At 39.5% G+C, this 14641-nt stretch overlaps 3 protein-coding genes across 3 annotated transcripts; 1 reads left to right on the top strand and 2 right to left on the bottom strand.

Moving 5' to 3' along the window:
- Positions 1-635: 635 nt before the first annotated feature.
- Positions 636-1370, bottom strand: LOC141629499 (uncharacterized). The gene has a single exon (XM_074442489.1). The coding sequence runs from the start codon at positions 1368-1370 to the stop codon at positions 636-638; it is 735 nt and encodes a 244-aa protein (XP_074298590.1).
- Positions 1371-3326: 1956 nt separating this feature from the next.
- LOC141629498 (uncharacterized) lies at positions 3327-4007 on the top strand. Its single transcript, XM_074442488.1, has one exon. It carries the CDS (start codon positions 3327-3329, stop codon positions 4005-4007), a length of 681 nt encoding a protein of 226 aa, XP_074298589.1.
- A 1716-nt stretch (positions 4008-5723) lies between these two features.
- LOC141629497 (uncharacterized) lies at positions 5724-6557 on the bottom strand. Its single transcript, XM_074442487.1, has one exon. It carries the CDS (start codon positions 6555-6557, stop codon positions 5724-5726), a length of 834 nt encoding a protein of 277 aa, XP_074298588.1.
- Between the last annotated feature and the right edge of the window lie 8084 nt (positions 6558-14641).

The raw sequence follows: 14641 nt of genomic DNA, 5'->3' as shown, positions 1-14641 counted from the left end.
GCTATCCCATAAAGGAATCCTTTCAGCAGCTTTGTTCAAACCATACACAACAGTCATCCAGAAGTTTTTCCTTCTAATTTTGTCAATCACCTGAAAGTGAATACTCTGAATCTGAACATCCAAGATATTAATATCATAGGCAGTAGGTTCCCATAAAAGCCAAATGCGTCCACCTCTATGTAAAGTACTATTAGTGCAGATAGCCCAATGATCACCTAGATTATTCTTTACTTTATTACCATTACTACTTCTTATTTTAGTTTCTAACAAACCACATAACCCCACTTTATTTAATAGTAAGCTTCTTTTTATTTCTTGTTGCTTTGTAGGGTTATTCATTCCTCGAACATTCCATACACAACACCTATCCATTGTCCACAGTAGGCTTGCTAGGACCACCTTTTTCAAACACTCTATTCTCAATTATCCCCAATCTTGTTTTCTGCAATGATTGAGACAATGATTCCATAAAAGACACTCCTCCTGGTGTTATGACACCTGGTGTAAACATCCTCTTTTCACCCCTATCATTCTTCATCAGCCTGGTTAAGAATCTTCTAGGGAGGGAGCTCTCCACCAGTGGGATTGTAGGCACTACAACTGGAGTCATAACCACTGCAGTGGCATTGGGAGTCCTAGGTATAGGAGCCCACGGGGAACCCGTAAAGGTGCTTTCTGTACTGGTTTAGGAGCAACTGCTGCACTTCTCGCACAGGTACTACCTTAGGTTTCCAGATTTTCCGACTCACAGGTTTGATCATCCCCTTCCTACAGTTTTCAGTCAGATGTCCTAAGCCCTTACAAGCAGTACACTTTAAAGGAAGCCAGTCATACACTACCTTAAGCTGCTTAGACACTCCATGTTCATTAAGAAATGTAATAATATCAGGGAACTCTTGACCAACATCCACCTCAATCATTATTCTAGCAAACCCTAAGAAATTCCTGTGAAAGGTAGCATCATCACACTTAATGAAACTGCCTACCACTCCACTTAATTTCTTCAGGCACTCTAGACCCCAATACTTGTCATCCAAGCCATATAATTTCATCCAGATTGGAATTCGTTTAACATCATGCTTGATTAACTCAGTATCCTGTGTCCATTCCTTAACAATAACAGGCTTATTATCGAAAAGTAAATGGCCATTATTCAGAACAAATTGTTGTTGCTCTTTAGTCTTAAATCTGACTAAGAAAATACCATTAGGCATAAAAGAAATTTTATCAATACCCTGAGCTTTCCATACGCGATTGATAAACCCAGTGAGTACTGAACTCGGAGGGTTCGCACCAAGCACATAACAGAAAACAGAGGATGACCAGAACTGTATCTCCCCGACAACATCCTCCTTAGTAATTTGTATCATCGGTCGGTCGTTCGTTGTTCTTTGGAATTTGCGGAATCGGTTCATCTTGATAGATTTCTTCCTCCTCAAGTATCATCTCTAAGTCATCTTCAAGTTCCTGCGATGAAAATTGCAACTGTCTGTGATGTGATTTTCCTTTCTTAGATGAAGAATTCAGACTAATATCTACTGTTTTTTGTGAATTTTTCGTGTTTTTTTTATGTGAATTTGTTGAATTTTGAGGGATTTTGTTGTTTTTCTTAGATCTAGCCATTGCTTGAAGATTAAGCTAAACTAACAGAAAAGCAAAGGGAGGTTTCTCTCTCTACGTTTCTCTCTCATCCTCACGTATAAGCATGAGCTTTTTACTTACTCCTACCTCGGTCCTTTTCACCATTCGTGTAAATGACAAACTTACTGAGGAATTTAAGCCAAGCAGGGGCCTTCGTCAGGGAGACCCATTATCCCCATATCTTTTCATCTTGTGTGCGGAGGTGCTTTCGGGTTTGGTGAGAAAAGCTATGGAAGATGGGGCTATCAGAGGGGTCAGAGTGGCTGCGAGTTCTCCAATGGTTTCACATCTCCTTTTCGCTGACGATTGCATTTTGTTCGCCCGTGCCAAAGAAACGGAGGTTCGGAAAATTCAAGAAATTCTAACCAGTTGTGAGAAAGCGTCGGGGCAGTTGGTGAATTACAATAAGACAACAGTTTCTTTTAGTCGTGGTACCAGGCCGGAGAGAAGGGCCCAAGTCGTGGAATGGCTGGGTGTGCGAGCTGTCGAAGAGCAGGATAGATACCTCGGGTTGCCGACTATTGTAGGTCACTCGAAGCAGGTCATTGCCCGGGTTATTAGGGATAAACTATGTAGGAAATTGCAAGGATGGAGAGGTATGCTTCTATCGAAGGCAAGGAGGGAAATATTGATAAAGGCCGTGGCCCCATCGATCCCCACCTACGCGATGAGTGTCTTCAAGCTACCAAATAATTTTTGCGACGAACTACGGTCCCTGGTTTCTCGTTTTTGGTGGGGTTCGGAAAATGGAAAAAGGAAGATCCCATGGATTTCGTGGCTACATTTGTGTAAACCGAAATGTCAGGGAGGTTTGGGTTTTCGAAACTTCCATGAATTCAACATGGCTCTCCTAGGTAAGCAAGCGTGGCGTATGCTTATGGAGCGTAATTTCCTTATGGTGCGAGTTTTGGGGGGCAAGTACTTTCCCAACCGATCCTTTATGGCAGCGGAACTTGGGTCGAACCCAAGCTATACATGGAGAGGGATTTTCGAAGCTAGAGAGACGCTAATGGTGGGCATAAGACGCAGGGTGGGAAATGGGCTCAGTACTCGTGTTTGGAACGACCCGTGGATTGCAGGCTCCTTCTCTCGCAAAGTGATTACAAACAGAGGAGATTATGACCCGAGTATGATGGTGGCGGACTTGCTTACGGCTGATGGATGTAGGTGGGATACGCATAAGGTACGTTCTATTTTCTTACAAATTGCTCAACAACGTATTCTCAATATGCGGGTGGGGAGGCAGCACGAGGAAGATATTTGGCTTTGGGATTTGGAGAAGAATGGCAATTACTCGGTGAAGTCTGCGTATAGGGCGTTGGCTGGGAATTTAGAGGTGGGTGAAGAACAGTCGGATAGAGGAAGAGAACGGTGGCTGTGGAACAAAATATGGAGAATGAGAGTGTTACCTCGAGTCAAAATATTTTTATGGCAATTCTGTTGCAATGCAATAGCTACCAAGCGGAATATAGCATCCCGTATAAAGTCTTTTGACACGACTTGTCCGGTTTGCTTATGTGAGGTGGAGACTTGTCTTCATCTCGCAAGGGGTTGTGGTTGGGTGGCTGGGTTGTGGGTGGGGTTGGGACTGGAGATATAGTCGATTGCGGGGTTTTGAGGGGGTGAGGGAGTGGGTGGAAGCTGTTCTTAGGGAGTTAAGTGAGGAGGAGACAGTGAGGTTCGTTATGGGAGTATGGGCAGTATGGGAGGTGCGGAATGGAGTGGTGTTTGAGGGGCGCGATGTTCAATTAAGGCGGGTGGTGGACAGGGTAAGAGAGTTGTTGAAGGAGATGGAGGAGGTTGAGGTGGCTGCTGGTGAACAGAGGACGAGAAGGGAACAGGGGGAGAGAGGAACGAGGCCAGGGGAGGTACGGGGGTGGCAAAAACCCAGTCGTGGATTGGTTAAAATTAACGTCGATGCGGGGGTTAAAGAGGGAGACGGGATGGGTATTGGAGTGGTATGTAGGGATGAGAATGGGACAGTCAGATGGGGATGGGCAGAGAGACGGAGGGAGGAGTTCACAGCTCGGGTGGCGGAAGCAGAGGCGGTTTTGGTTGGATTGCAGCTTGCTAAGAGGATGAAGGTTCGAGATATTTGCGTAGAAGGTGACTGTAAAGAGCTCATTGAGGCGCTTCAACACGGCCACACTGGACGGAGTGATTTCCACGTTGTCATCGAAGAGATTAATTTGTTTTGTCGTAATTTTAATTCCGTTTCTTGGTCTTTTAGTAGTAGAAACTTTAATTTAATTGCTCATGAACTAGCTCACTATTGTAAGGTTGGTGGTAGTCTGTTTTTCGATGATTCGACTATTCCGAGTCGTATTGTTGATCTTGCAGCTACCGATTTGAATGAAAGGATGTAAACCCGTGGGTGGGGTTTTCTCAAAAAAAAAATTAATAGGGAGTCACAACTAGGTTTTATAAAAAAACATACAAAAATAAGTTTAACAGAAAATGCCCCTTTGTATCCCTGGTATGGGGAATTATCCATCACTCCGGTATAAACCAAAGATTGCGGATTCGGGGGTAAAGGTACGGCCAGGGAAGATGTTAGGCACCCGAACCGCCCATAAAACTGACGACCTCTACTATTTATTTGTAATATTATATATTTGACGATAATAAGACAAACAAAAGAAAGTTAGAAACCATAAATTTTATACAAGTACTTACAAGGACAAGTTACGAGCTTAGTTTATATACAATTATACAAATTAGGATAAATAATAAATAAAATAAATAAAAGAATTAAGAAAGAAAGAGCGAAGAAAACTTATTTGATTTCGGTACCCTCGGGCCTATCTGGATGTTGACTATTAATGAATTTCAACTTTGTCATAAATTAAGGGCTTTTATGCGCTTATATGGAACTGGGATAATTTTTTTGTATGGTTTGATTTGAAGCTGGGATAGTATATTTGAGACGGAGTATAAGAGTATAGAATTTATGAATCTGGTTTCGTGATTTGTGTGTGCGGGGAAAATTATTGTCTTTGTCCTAATCTCGCTATTTTCTGTCCTTTTAATGGTCACGGTCTTGGATTATTTATAGTAACTCTGGGTTGGAGTTTGTGGACCACTAGAATTTATCAAAGATAAGAATTTTGACAGTTCCATTAACTTTCCATCATTAGGGCATTAGCAATAGACAAACTCCAAATGAGGTTTGTCTAATGCACATCACTTAACACACAAACCTCTCTAACAACAAATCTCAATACAACAATAGACAAACATCTTAAATATAAACAAACCTCAAAAAAGTATACATGGGTCCACTATCACTCACAACCAAAAACACAAACTGTATAAAAAATTGTAACCATTATCATCTATGAACCTCAACCCCATTCCCAACAATAGAGAGGTTTGTCAACAAACCTCTGAAAAATACACAAACCTTTGTTGACAAACCTCTATTGTTGATGCCCTTAGGATTCGTAGTACAGCGTAACTCGTGTACTATAGGCTCAATTTCTATCTTTACGCTGTCGTTGACTACTTAATAGCTGGATTGACCGAGTGGTACTTGTTTTCCTATTTCACTGACATATTTCTTTAATTAACAGGCCAGCCACTTTGCATATCGTTATCCAAGTAACACGGTGCTTCCTGATATTTCTTAACTTTTATGCGTTCGGCCCATATGTGTAAACTTATTTAACTCGATTGGGATTGGCTTATAGTTAATAAAATGGGTTGACGGAATGAATGGAATATAGTGAGCTTAAAGATGGTTTCATGCCATTTCACCGAAAATCAAGCGTAAAGAGCCAACAATTATAACATTGTTAATTTTCATTTAATCATTAAATTTTAGCCTTATCATCAGGTGCTATTAAGGCTAGTAGCCAACTTTGAGGTGTCTACACCTAGCTACCTCCGTTTACCAGGATTCTTCTTACAGTTGTAGTTCCAATTTCCATGGAAATCACCAGGCCGTCATGATGCAGGTTAGGAATGCCCACTAGATCATAATCACCAAAGGTGATAGGTGGTATATTCCCAGGTTTTCAGGATGACTTTGTTTGCGGTGTCCTGGCTATCTTTTTCACTACTGAGCTGCTCATGCCACAACTTTAGGATCTGCCATTTATGAATTTGACTTCATAGATTGGAGGTTGTGGAGGGAGAGTGCGTTCATGCTTTTGCTCTTGGCTTCTTTTGCTGGAATTTTCATTCCTGCCTCTGGTTTTAATCAGATCTTTAAGGTAACCTGCCTTCAGCAAATATGATAATTTCTTCCCGAGAGTAAAGCAGTCGTCTGTTATATGCCCTATGTCCGCTTGGAAATCATACCATTTGGTCTGGTCTCTCCTTGGATTAGGGTTGTCAACCTTTCTGGGCCATCTGACTACTGGTCCCATGTTGTCTAGTTGCTGGATCAAGCATGCAATATCAATAGGAAAGTTATGTTCAGAAATAGGAGGATAGGCTTTAGCATTACCTTGTTGTTCTTGTTCCAGGTTGACTTCTAAATGGTCAGGCCTGAAATATGGTGTCGTCCTGTAATTATTTCCCCTGTTGTAGCTGGTATTTTTCCTACTCATCTTTTCGTTCTTCTTTGTGTTGCTTGATGCTCCAGCTTTGTAGCTTTTGTCTTCCTCCAGCCTGATATAAGCGAGAGCTTTGGCCTGAACATCCTCGAAAGTGTGACAGGGATACTGGGTGAGATCGATGTAGGGATCACTGTTAGGTAGCAATCCGTGCCTGAATGCTTCCACAACTATCCCGACATCACATCTTGGAATTGATACTTTCTCCTTGTTGAACCTACTGAGGAAACTCCTGAGGGTCTTATCTGATTTTTGGGTAATCCTGTATAGATCACTAGAATGATTCTCCAATTCACTGGTGCTTGCAAACTGCTGGAATTGATGCAACCAACATTTTTTGTTTATAGAAGGCGACATAATTCTGTGGATCCGCGGTCCCATTATATGTTTTCATAGATGGAACCACAAATTTCTTGGGAAGATCCACTCTAGCTATCTCATCTATAAAAGGCGAGTCAGCATAGCTGTCCGGGGCAGCCTCTTCCATGTTGGCAGGTATTCTAGGTATTTTTTTTCGATTTTTTCATGAAGTTTCATGATTTTCTGGACTACTGCCATCATGATTGCCGCTCCTATTTCATCATATTTATCTTTGTCATCCTTCAGGATATCATCCTCATCCACATTGATTACTTTTTTGGCTGCACTTAGGATCCCAAAGTTTGAGAAATCAAAGTGTTTGATAATTGATGAGAATGGGGTTCCTAGCTGGATTTTAGAGCCTGATCCCTGAGTTTTCTCCAACTTTTGTTTCAAGGCTGATTCAGATTCTCTTTGCTGTAAGATTTCAACTTCAGTCTGAGCCATTTTTATTCAGGCTCTCTATTTCTGCTAGGTGCTGCTTAGCAGTATTCAATTGCGCTTCCAAAGTAGGTTCTACCCTTTTTTGTGAGTTTCTTGAGTTTTTTGTGAAAAAGTTAAAAATATTTTAAAAAGCTACATGTCCCAGGGTGGGCGCCAGTTGTTTTAGGTGGATTCTACACAAGGCTAAATCTGATCAGGGTAGAGTACCTACGGGGTTAACTAGCTCTACTTTTAACTATGTTGTGCGCAGGGCAGGATAGAATGAACGGAAAATAAAGCAAGTAAAGTAAATAACAAGACTACAAGATTTATACGTGGAAAACCCTTGAATGGGAAAAAACCACAGGCACCAAACCAGGAGAGGATTTCACTATGATTTTAGAGAGATATTAGTATAATGATCACAATGTAGTATCTTTTACTCTTAAGTATTATAATTTTATAGCTTGCAATGTGTATGAATGTGTCTTCAAATGATCTTTGATGCTCCTTATATAGTCTATACCAACGGCTGCATAATCTTCAATATTTAGAGCTAATATTCCCTATTAATAACGCTCTTCATTGCTCCTTAATTGCACTTTATTACCTGGATTAATGTTGTAACTTTATGACTAAATCTTATCCATAATTTCTCTCTTAATTGCCAAATTCATATAACAATAACCATATATAAATCTCCTTGACTCTGTCAAATATTGACTTTATATATGATCGTCGTCCTCTCCTGCCTGTTGCTAATCCTGGGCTAACTTGACATTCATGTCTTGACTGTCAGGCCAGGGTAGACCCAATTCTGAAAGTAGTGTGAAATAGTAGGCCCAACAAAAAGCAAGAGGAAGATGATTACACGGCAACCCTAGGAGTGGTCGCCGAAAGTGAGTCATCCTCCCACGCCAAACCCACTAGATGGAAAGATCATAAGGATGAAAGTCCCTAAGATAAAAATGCCAACAGTCCAATTCGACGGAACGGCGGATCCAGACGACAACCTAACAGTATACGAAAGCCACATGGAAATGTGGGACGCAAATGACGTTGTGTGGTGTAAGGTCTTCTCGGTGACCCTGGTCAGGCTCGTGAAGTCCTGGTTCAGAGGCTTGCCGGATGGATCAATCAGATCCTATGGAAACCTACGCCAATACTTCAAAGACCAGTATGCCGGCAACCGGAGGCGCGAAAGGACGACAGTCGAGCTACTCACACTCAAGCAGTTGAGCAAAGAGCGAATTAAGGGCTATATATATCCATCGTTTTGACTTGAAAAGTCAGCAAATCAAAGGCCTCGCCAATGAAATAGCCGTCTTTGCCCTAACTCATGGATTGTTACATGGAGCCCTAAAGAGCGAGATGCTCCGGAAGCCACCAAAGAGCCTCGTGGAGGATCGGGAGATGGCTGAAGGATACATCTGAGAGGAGAACTACCAGAACGGGTTCGCACCGATCAACACTTCCCTAGTGCGAGGAAGAAGCTCGGCCAAAACGTCACCTCCCCGATGCTTGAAAGAAGGCTGACCCCCACCTCGTCAGAAGAGTGGGAGAAGCGCTAAGGATAGGTTTGTTGGAGCTTGTGTCCTCCACAAATTAGTGTGATAACATTTGTAAATCTCTTACAGGTTCACAAGGGTATACTTTGTATTTTATCAGTTGATTAACGATTACCTAATAACGGTTGGCTTGCTAGAAAGTTTGACGTTATTATCATACAGATGGCGGTGATCAACTGGTCCCTAAAGGTCACACCTATAGGATGTGTTTGAGAGATGTGGTTATGGAAATGTAATCACATTGATGCCTTATATGACTAAACAGTTAGTCAATGTGTTGATGAGACGACTATTTAATGCCGAATAAATAATATTAGTTGAGACGAATTAACTGTCAATTCGTAAATTGAATATAATAAGTTATATTTAATTAATGTATATGATGTAAGCTTGGACGAAATAATATGTTAATTCGTAATTAAATGTAATCGGTTATATTTAATCAACAAGATGAATGTGTCATAGTGGTAATAGTAAGGGTACTCAAACCAAGAGGTTATGGGATCGATCCTCACTAGATGACAATTTATATTTAACACATTTTATACATTTTTGGAATAACCGAAAATAAGGAAATTATACTCCTCTTTATTTTCGGTAATGTGGGCCGAATTAGGAAAAATAATATCTCCATTTTACCTTCTCTTTTTCGGTTTATTAAGAGAGACGAGAGATCATTTTCTACCCAAATTCTAACCTAGCCTCCATCTCATCAAAAGAAAAACACAAAACCTAAAAATTAATCAGTTAATTTGTGGATCGATTCTAGCAAAATCAAAGGGCATTTCTCATATCGTCTTGGGTGCAACTGATAGGAGAATATCATTGCGATATTGTTCATAGGCCATAAAAGCTAGGACCGAAGGTTATTTCTTAATCCTTTACGTTTTGTTTATGCAATTTAGTTTTATGACTCGTAATCGTCACTTTATAATTCGTTATAATCCTTAAAATAAAGGGATGCATACAGATGAATCCCACAAGTGGTATCAGATCCAAGGCCACAAATTTTAATTTTGATGATTCTCATAAAATTGTTTGTAAACAATTATTAGGGTTTCCGAAAAAAAAAAATATAATCGGCTGAAATTTTTTTGAGCCGTGAAGAATTTTTTTACAGCTGATTGTTGCGTCTTTTTGTTGTTGTTTTATTTCCATTTGATTTTCATATTGTTGTTTTAATCAGTTAAGATAATAATTATGATAATTTTAGATGTTTCGATTTTATAAATCGAGATGTAAATGGAAATCGTTTTTTTTCGGATTGATGAATTGTTTTTGCTGTTTTTGGCATATAACTTAATTTAACAAAAGTTCAAATCAATTATGATAATCGGTCATATCATGATTTAGATATTCTTTTAACATGTTAAATTTGAATAATCTAGTTTGAATATGTATATAAATTATAAGTTGTATATGCCAATCTTGTTAATAGCAACTTTAAACAATTGTTCGTTTTTCTGATCGATGAGTGCGGCTGTTTTTCAAAAGAAAATTTTGTTTTTTTTGTTTAGTTTTTTTTTCAGCCGCAAAGGGGAAAAAAAAAAGAATAAGGGCTGTTTTTTTTAGGCCGAGACAATTAAAAATAGGGTTTCTTTTTTGTTTCGGTTTTTCAGCCGAGAAAAGATAAAAAAAATTTTTTTTTTTTTTGTTTTTGTTACTGTTCACGACTGGGTAGAAAAAAAAATTCTGTTTTTTGTTTTGCCGAGACAATTAAAAAAAAAGGGGGGGTTTTATTTTTGTTTTGTTTTGGCAAATTAATTATTGTGAAGCGGTTCATAATTAATATATACCTAATTATTTTAAAACAGTTTAAAATATTGATGGATTAAATTCATATTACAAGTTTAATATGAATTAAGATTGAAATTAATGTGATTAATTGAGGAATTGTCACTTAATTTGATAATTTAAATAGGTGGTTTGGATAAAATTAATCAACATAATTAAAGAATTATGTCTTGCATATTTATTTTTTTTAGTTGATGCTTTTCTTTTGTTGAATGAATCGTTGAATGAATTTATTTACGTATTTTTGCAAACGGTTGTAATTTGTAATACTTAGTGTGACCTTAGTTAATTATGTTTTCGTAATGATGGGAACATAATTTTTAATGTAATTTGAGATCTCGAATCTCCTTTTTTTCTTTAGTTTTTGAGTTTTGAAATTAGAATGTCATAAATAGGTTTGTCATGTAAATTTATTTATTGTAATTTTCGAAGAAGACTAAAGATGGAGATTGGAGCTCACTCCCGCTACATGGATCAAGATGGAACATCGAGACAAGCTTCTCGGGTCCAAGGATGGATTCCAAACTTGTATTTAACGTTCATTTTGATAGGATAGGCCACACTAGGACTTTATTATTGCTTTTACGTTTTTAATTCCTATTGCTTTTCATTCACATGATAGTTTATGCATCATTTTCCGCCTAAAACCAAACCACCTACTACTAAAATGCATGAAAATTGACACATATAGGTTGTATGTTAGTTTTCATAGACATACAGATGTCACATGTTTTTAAGCCATCACCTTAGTTTATTCATTCTCGCATGCTAGATATTAGTTCACTTAAATGAATTAAAATAAAGTTGATGGGATCTTCCTCTAAAACGGAAATTGAGATTAGTCTTTATAAGGGCAAACAACTATGAATCCCTTCTTCGTCGGTAGGCATAATATGACCCCTTCTATGTTGGGTAAGTAGTTTTTGTTGACTTAGTTTATCTCAACATTATAGTTAGAAGAGTTTCTCGTGATTATGATGGACTAAAGATAGAATTTACAGAAATTTATCGACCAAGAATTCTAACAGTAGAATTAGCCAAAACGTTGGTTTATCAATTTACAGATAATTGAGTCTTGGGATCATTTATATAATTCTTGAGGAAGGTCAATTGTATAAATGCTTGAGTCTTCGCGTTATGACATTAGATCATTAGACTTAAATTAAAATCGATGCACATGCTTATTATTTATTCTTCTTTTCGCAGTGTAGAACACGTTTACATTACTGTTATAACAAATGGCTAGAAATAACGAAAACCCAATGCCTAGTGCCACACTTGGACGCGAGTCCTGGATGAAAGTTTTTATGGACAACATGAATCAGTACACGCGACAGAAGAATGATGGGTCCAACTTTGCGGATCGGGAGGCAAAGACTACGGAATCATTGCCATTCTTTGACGGTAAGCTCAAGTACTTAACTTAGCCAATACCGGTAAACCCAGACCCTAATGCGGGAGTTAACGAGTCACTTGCTTATAGTGATTTCGTTATGGAAGCGGGTGCAATAAAGAGCGTACTCATCTTTGCAATGGAAACCAATTTGCAAAGACGCTTCATTGCCCAAGGTGCGAACAAGATTTTCACCACGCTCACTAACGAGTTCTCAAAAGCACTGAGGATCGTTACTTATGAGCATACATGTCGCTTCTTTGATGCGAAACTCCAAAAGGGCCAACCGGTTAGCCCACACATTCTTAACATGATTGAGAATGTAGAGAAGTTGGAGGCACTTGATTGCAAAATCAGTGAGAGCATTGTCATTGACCGAATGCTTCATTCTCTTCATGATGGTTTTGCCCTTTTCAGGGCGAACTACTATATGAATGACTTGAAAAAGAGTCCTCATGAGCTACACTCCCTTCTCGTACAGACCGAGAAGGATATGAAATTGAGTGGGAGCATGAAGCAGGATGTTCTCACGATTTCCAACAAGGGTAAAGGTAAGGGCAAAGCTCCAGGCGACCTAACTGTAGGTAAGCCAAAATTCAAGAAGCCAGGAAACGGTAAGAGTGGGCCCGGTGAGACTAGTGGCTCACAGGGCAAGGCAAAGAGCAAGGGCGGTGACATTGAGTGCCACCATTGTCACAAGACTGGACATTGGAGGAGGAACTATCCCGTCTACCGTGAGGACATCAAAGCAGGCCGCGTCGTTCCTGTTGGTATGTCATCTTATATTCATATGATTGAGATTAACCATGCAAGTTTCGGAACTTGGGCACTTGATACTGGTTGTGGTTCTCATCTGTGTAATCATTTACAGGGCCTAAGAAACATCACATCTCTCGGAAAGGGTGATGTGGACCTGCGAGTCGGGAATGGAGCCAGAGTTGTTGCTATCTCGAAGGGAACATATGTAATCCAACTCCCTAGTGGTTTTGAGTTATTTTTAAATAACTGTTACTATGTACCCAGTTTGTCTAAGAACATTATTTCAGTTTCCGTACTTGATACAGACGGATTTTCATTTTTAATAAAGGATAATAGCTGTATTTTCTCTTTCAATGAAATGATTTATGGCAAAGCGGTTTCCATGAATGGAATTTACATCTTAGATCAAACCACGGAAGTATTACACGTTAATAATAAGAAATTAAAGGTTGGTGACAAAGATCAAACCTATCTATGGCATTGTCGAATGGGACACATACATGAGAAACGCGTAAAGAAACTCGTTGATAATGGGACTATTCCCGCATTCGAATTTTCTACATATGGCACGTGTGAATCATGTCTCATTGGCAAAATTACTCGAATTTCCTTCAAAGGTGTTGGAATGCGCGCTAGTGACCTATTAGGACTCATACATACTGATGTTTGTGGACCTATGTCAATTACCGCTAGAGATGGCTATAGATATTTTATCACTTTCACGGACGATTTGAGTAGATACGGATATGTCTACTTAATGAAGCATAAAAGTTAGTCCTTTGAGAAATTCAAGGAATACCAGAACAGGGTTGAAAACCAACTGGGTAGAAAGGTTAAAGCACTCCGTTGATATCGGGATGGCGAATATCTTTCAAATGAGTTTAATCAACACCTTAAAGACTTTGGAATCGTTTTGCAGTTAACTCCACCTGGAACACCTCAATTAAATGGTGTGTCCGAACGGATAAATCGAACCTTACTTGACATGGTTCAATCCATGATGAGTCACACGGTAGTGCCTGATTCATTATGGGGTTTTGCTCTTTTGTCAGCTGCTCTTGTACTTAACCGAAGTCCGACTAAAGCTGTCGACAAGACTCCATATGAAATGTGGAAGGGAACGGTCCCTAACTTGTCCTTTATTCGGGTTTGGGGCTGCGAGGCTTATGTCAAGTGGAGACACGAGGATAAGCTCGGCCCGCGATCGGTCAAAACATACTTTATAGGTTATCCAAAAGGAACATTTGGTCATTACTTCTATTCGCCTACCGAACATCGAATTTTTGTTGCGGCTAGTGCGACGTTCTTAGAGAAAGAATTTCTCGAGAACAAGACAAGTAATAGAACCTTCGAGTTGTCGGAGATTCCAGAACCAACAACCGAGGAACGGATGGAGGAAGTTGTTCCTCCAACTGATGACATGGTTAATATTCCTGAGGAACCTAGGAGATTAGGTAGAGTCTCTCATCCTCCGGACAGATACATTGTTATGGTCGAGGAGAATGACGTTTTACTCCTAGAGAGTAATGAACCCGCTACCTATAAAGGTGCAATGTCCTGTTCCGACTCAAAGCTATGGCTCGAAGCCATGCAATCCGAGATGGACTCTATGTGTGAGAATGACGTATGGGATCTTGTTGATTTACCTAATAAGGTAAAACCTCTACAGTGCAAATGGCTTTACAAAATAAAGCGTTCTGTAGACGCGCAACTAGATACCTATAAGGCACAACTAGTGGCAAAAGGTTTCACTCAAGTGCACGGATTGCATTATGATAAAAGTTTTGCACTTGTAGTCATGTTACGTTCCATTCGGATAATCTTAGCGATCGCCGCATTTCATGACTATGAAATTTGGCAAATGGATGTGAAAACCGCCTTCTTAAACGGTTATTTGGAGGAAGAGTTGTACATGGTGCAACCCGAAGGTTTCATAGATCCTGAACATCCTAATAAAGTATGCAAGCTTAAACGTTCCATTTATGGACTTAAGCAAGCTTCTCGGAGTTGGAATCATCGTTTCGACCAGGTGATAAAAGAGTATGGTTTCACTCGATCGGTCGAGGAACCATGCTTATATATCAAGTCGAGTGGGAGCAAGATTGTATTCTTGATATTGTATGTCGATGACATACTCTTGATTG

The sequence above is a fragment of the Silene latifolia genome, chromosome Y, assembly GCF_048544455.1.
Source record: "Silene latifolia isolate original U9 population chromosome Y, ASM4854445v1, whole genome shotgun sequence".
In the NCBI taxonomy this organism is placed as follows: Eukaryota; Viridiplantae; Streptophyta; class Magnoliopsida; order Caryophyllales; family Caryophyllaceae; genus Silene; species Silene latifolia.
The sequence above is the reverse complement of the archived record's forward strand: the minus strand, read 5'-3'. Positions and strand labels throughout refer to the sequence as shown.

Coding starts and splice junctions, on each gene's coding strand:
- LOC141629499 (XM_074442489.1), bottom strand. CDS start 1,370: ATGATACAAATTACTAAGGAGGATGTTGTCGGGGAGATACAGTTCTGG.
- LOC141629498 (XM_074442488.1), top strand. CDS start 3,327: ATGGGAGTATGGGCAGTATGGGAGGTGCGGAATGGAGTGGTGTTTGAG.
- LOC141629497 (XM_074442487.1), bottom strand. CDS start 6,557: ATGTCGCCTTCTATAAACAAAAAATGTTGGTTGCATCAATTCCAGCAG.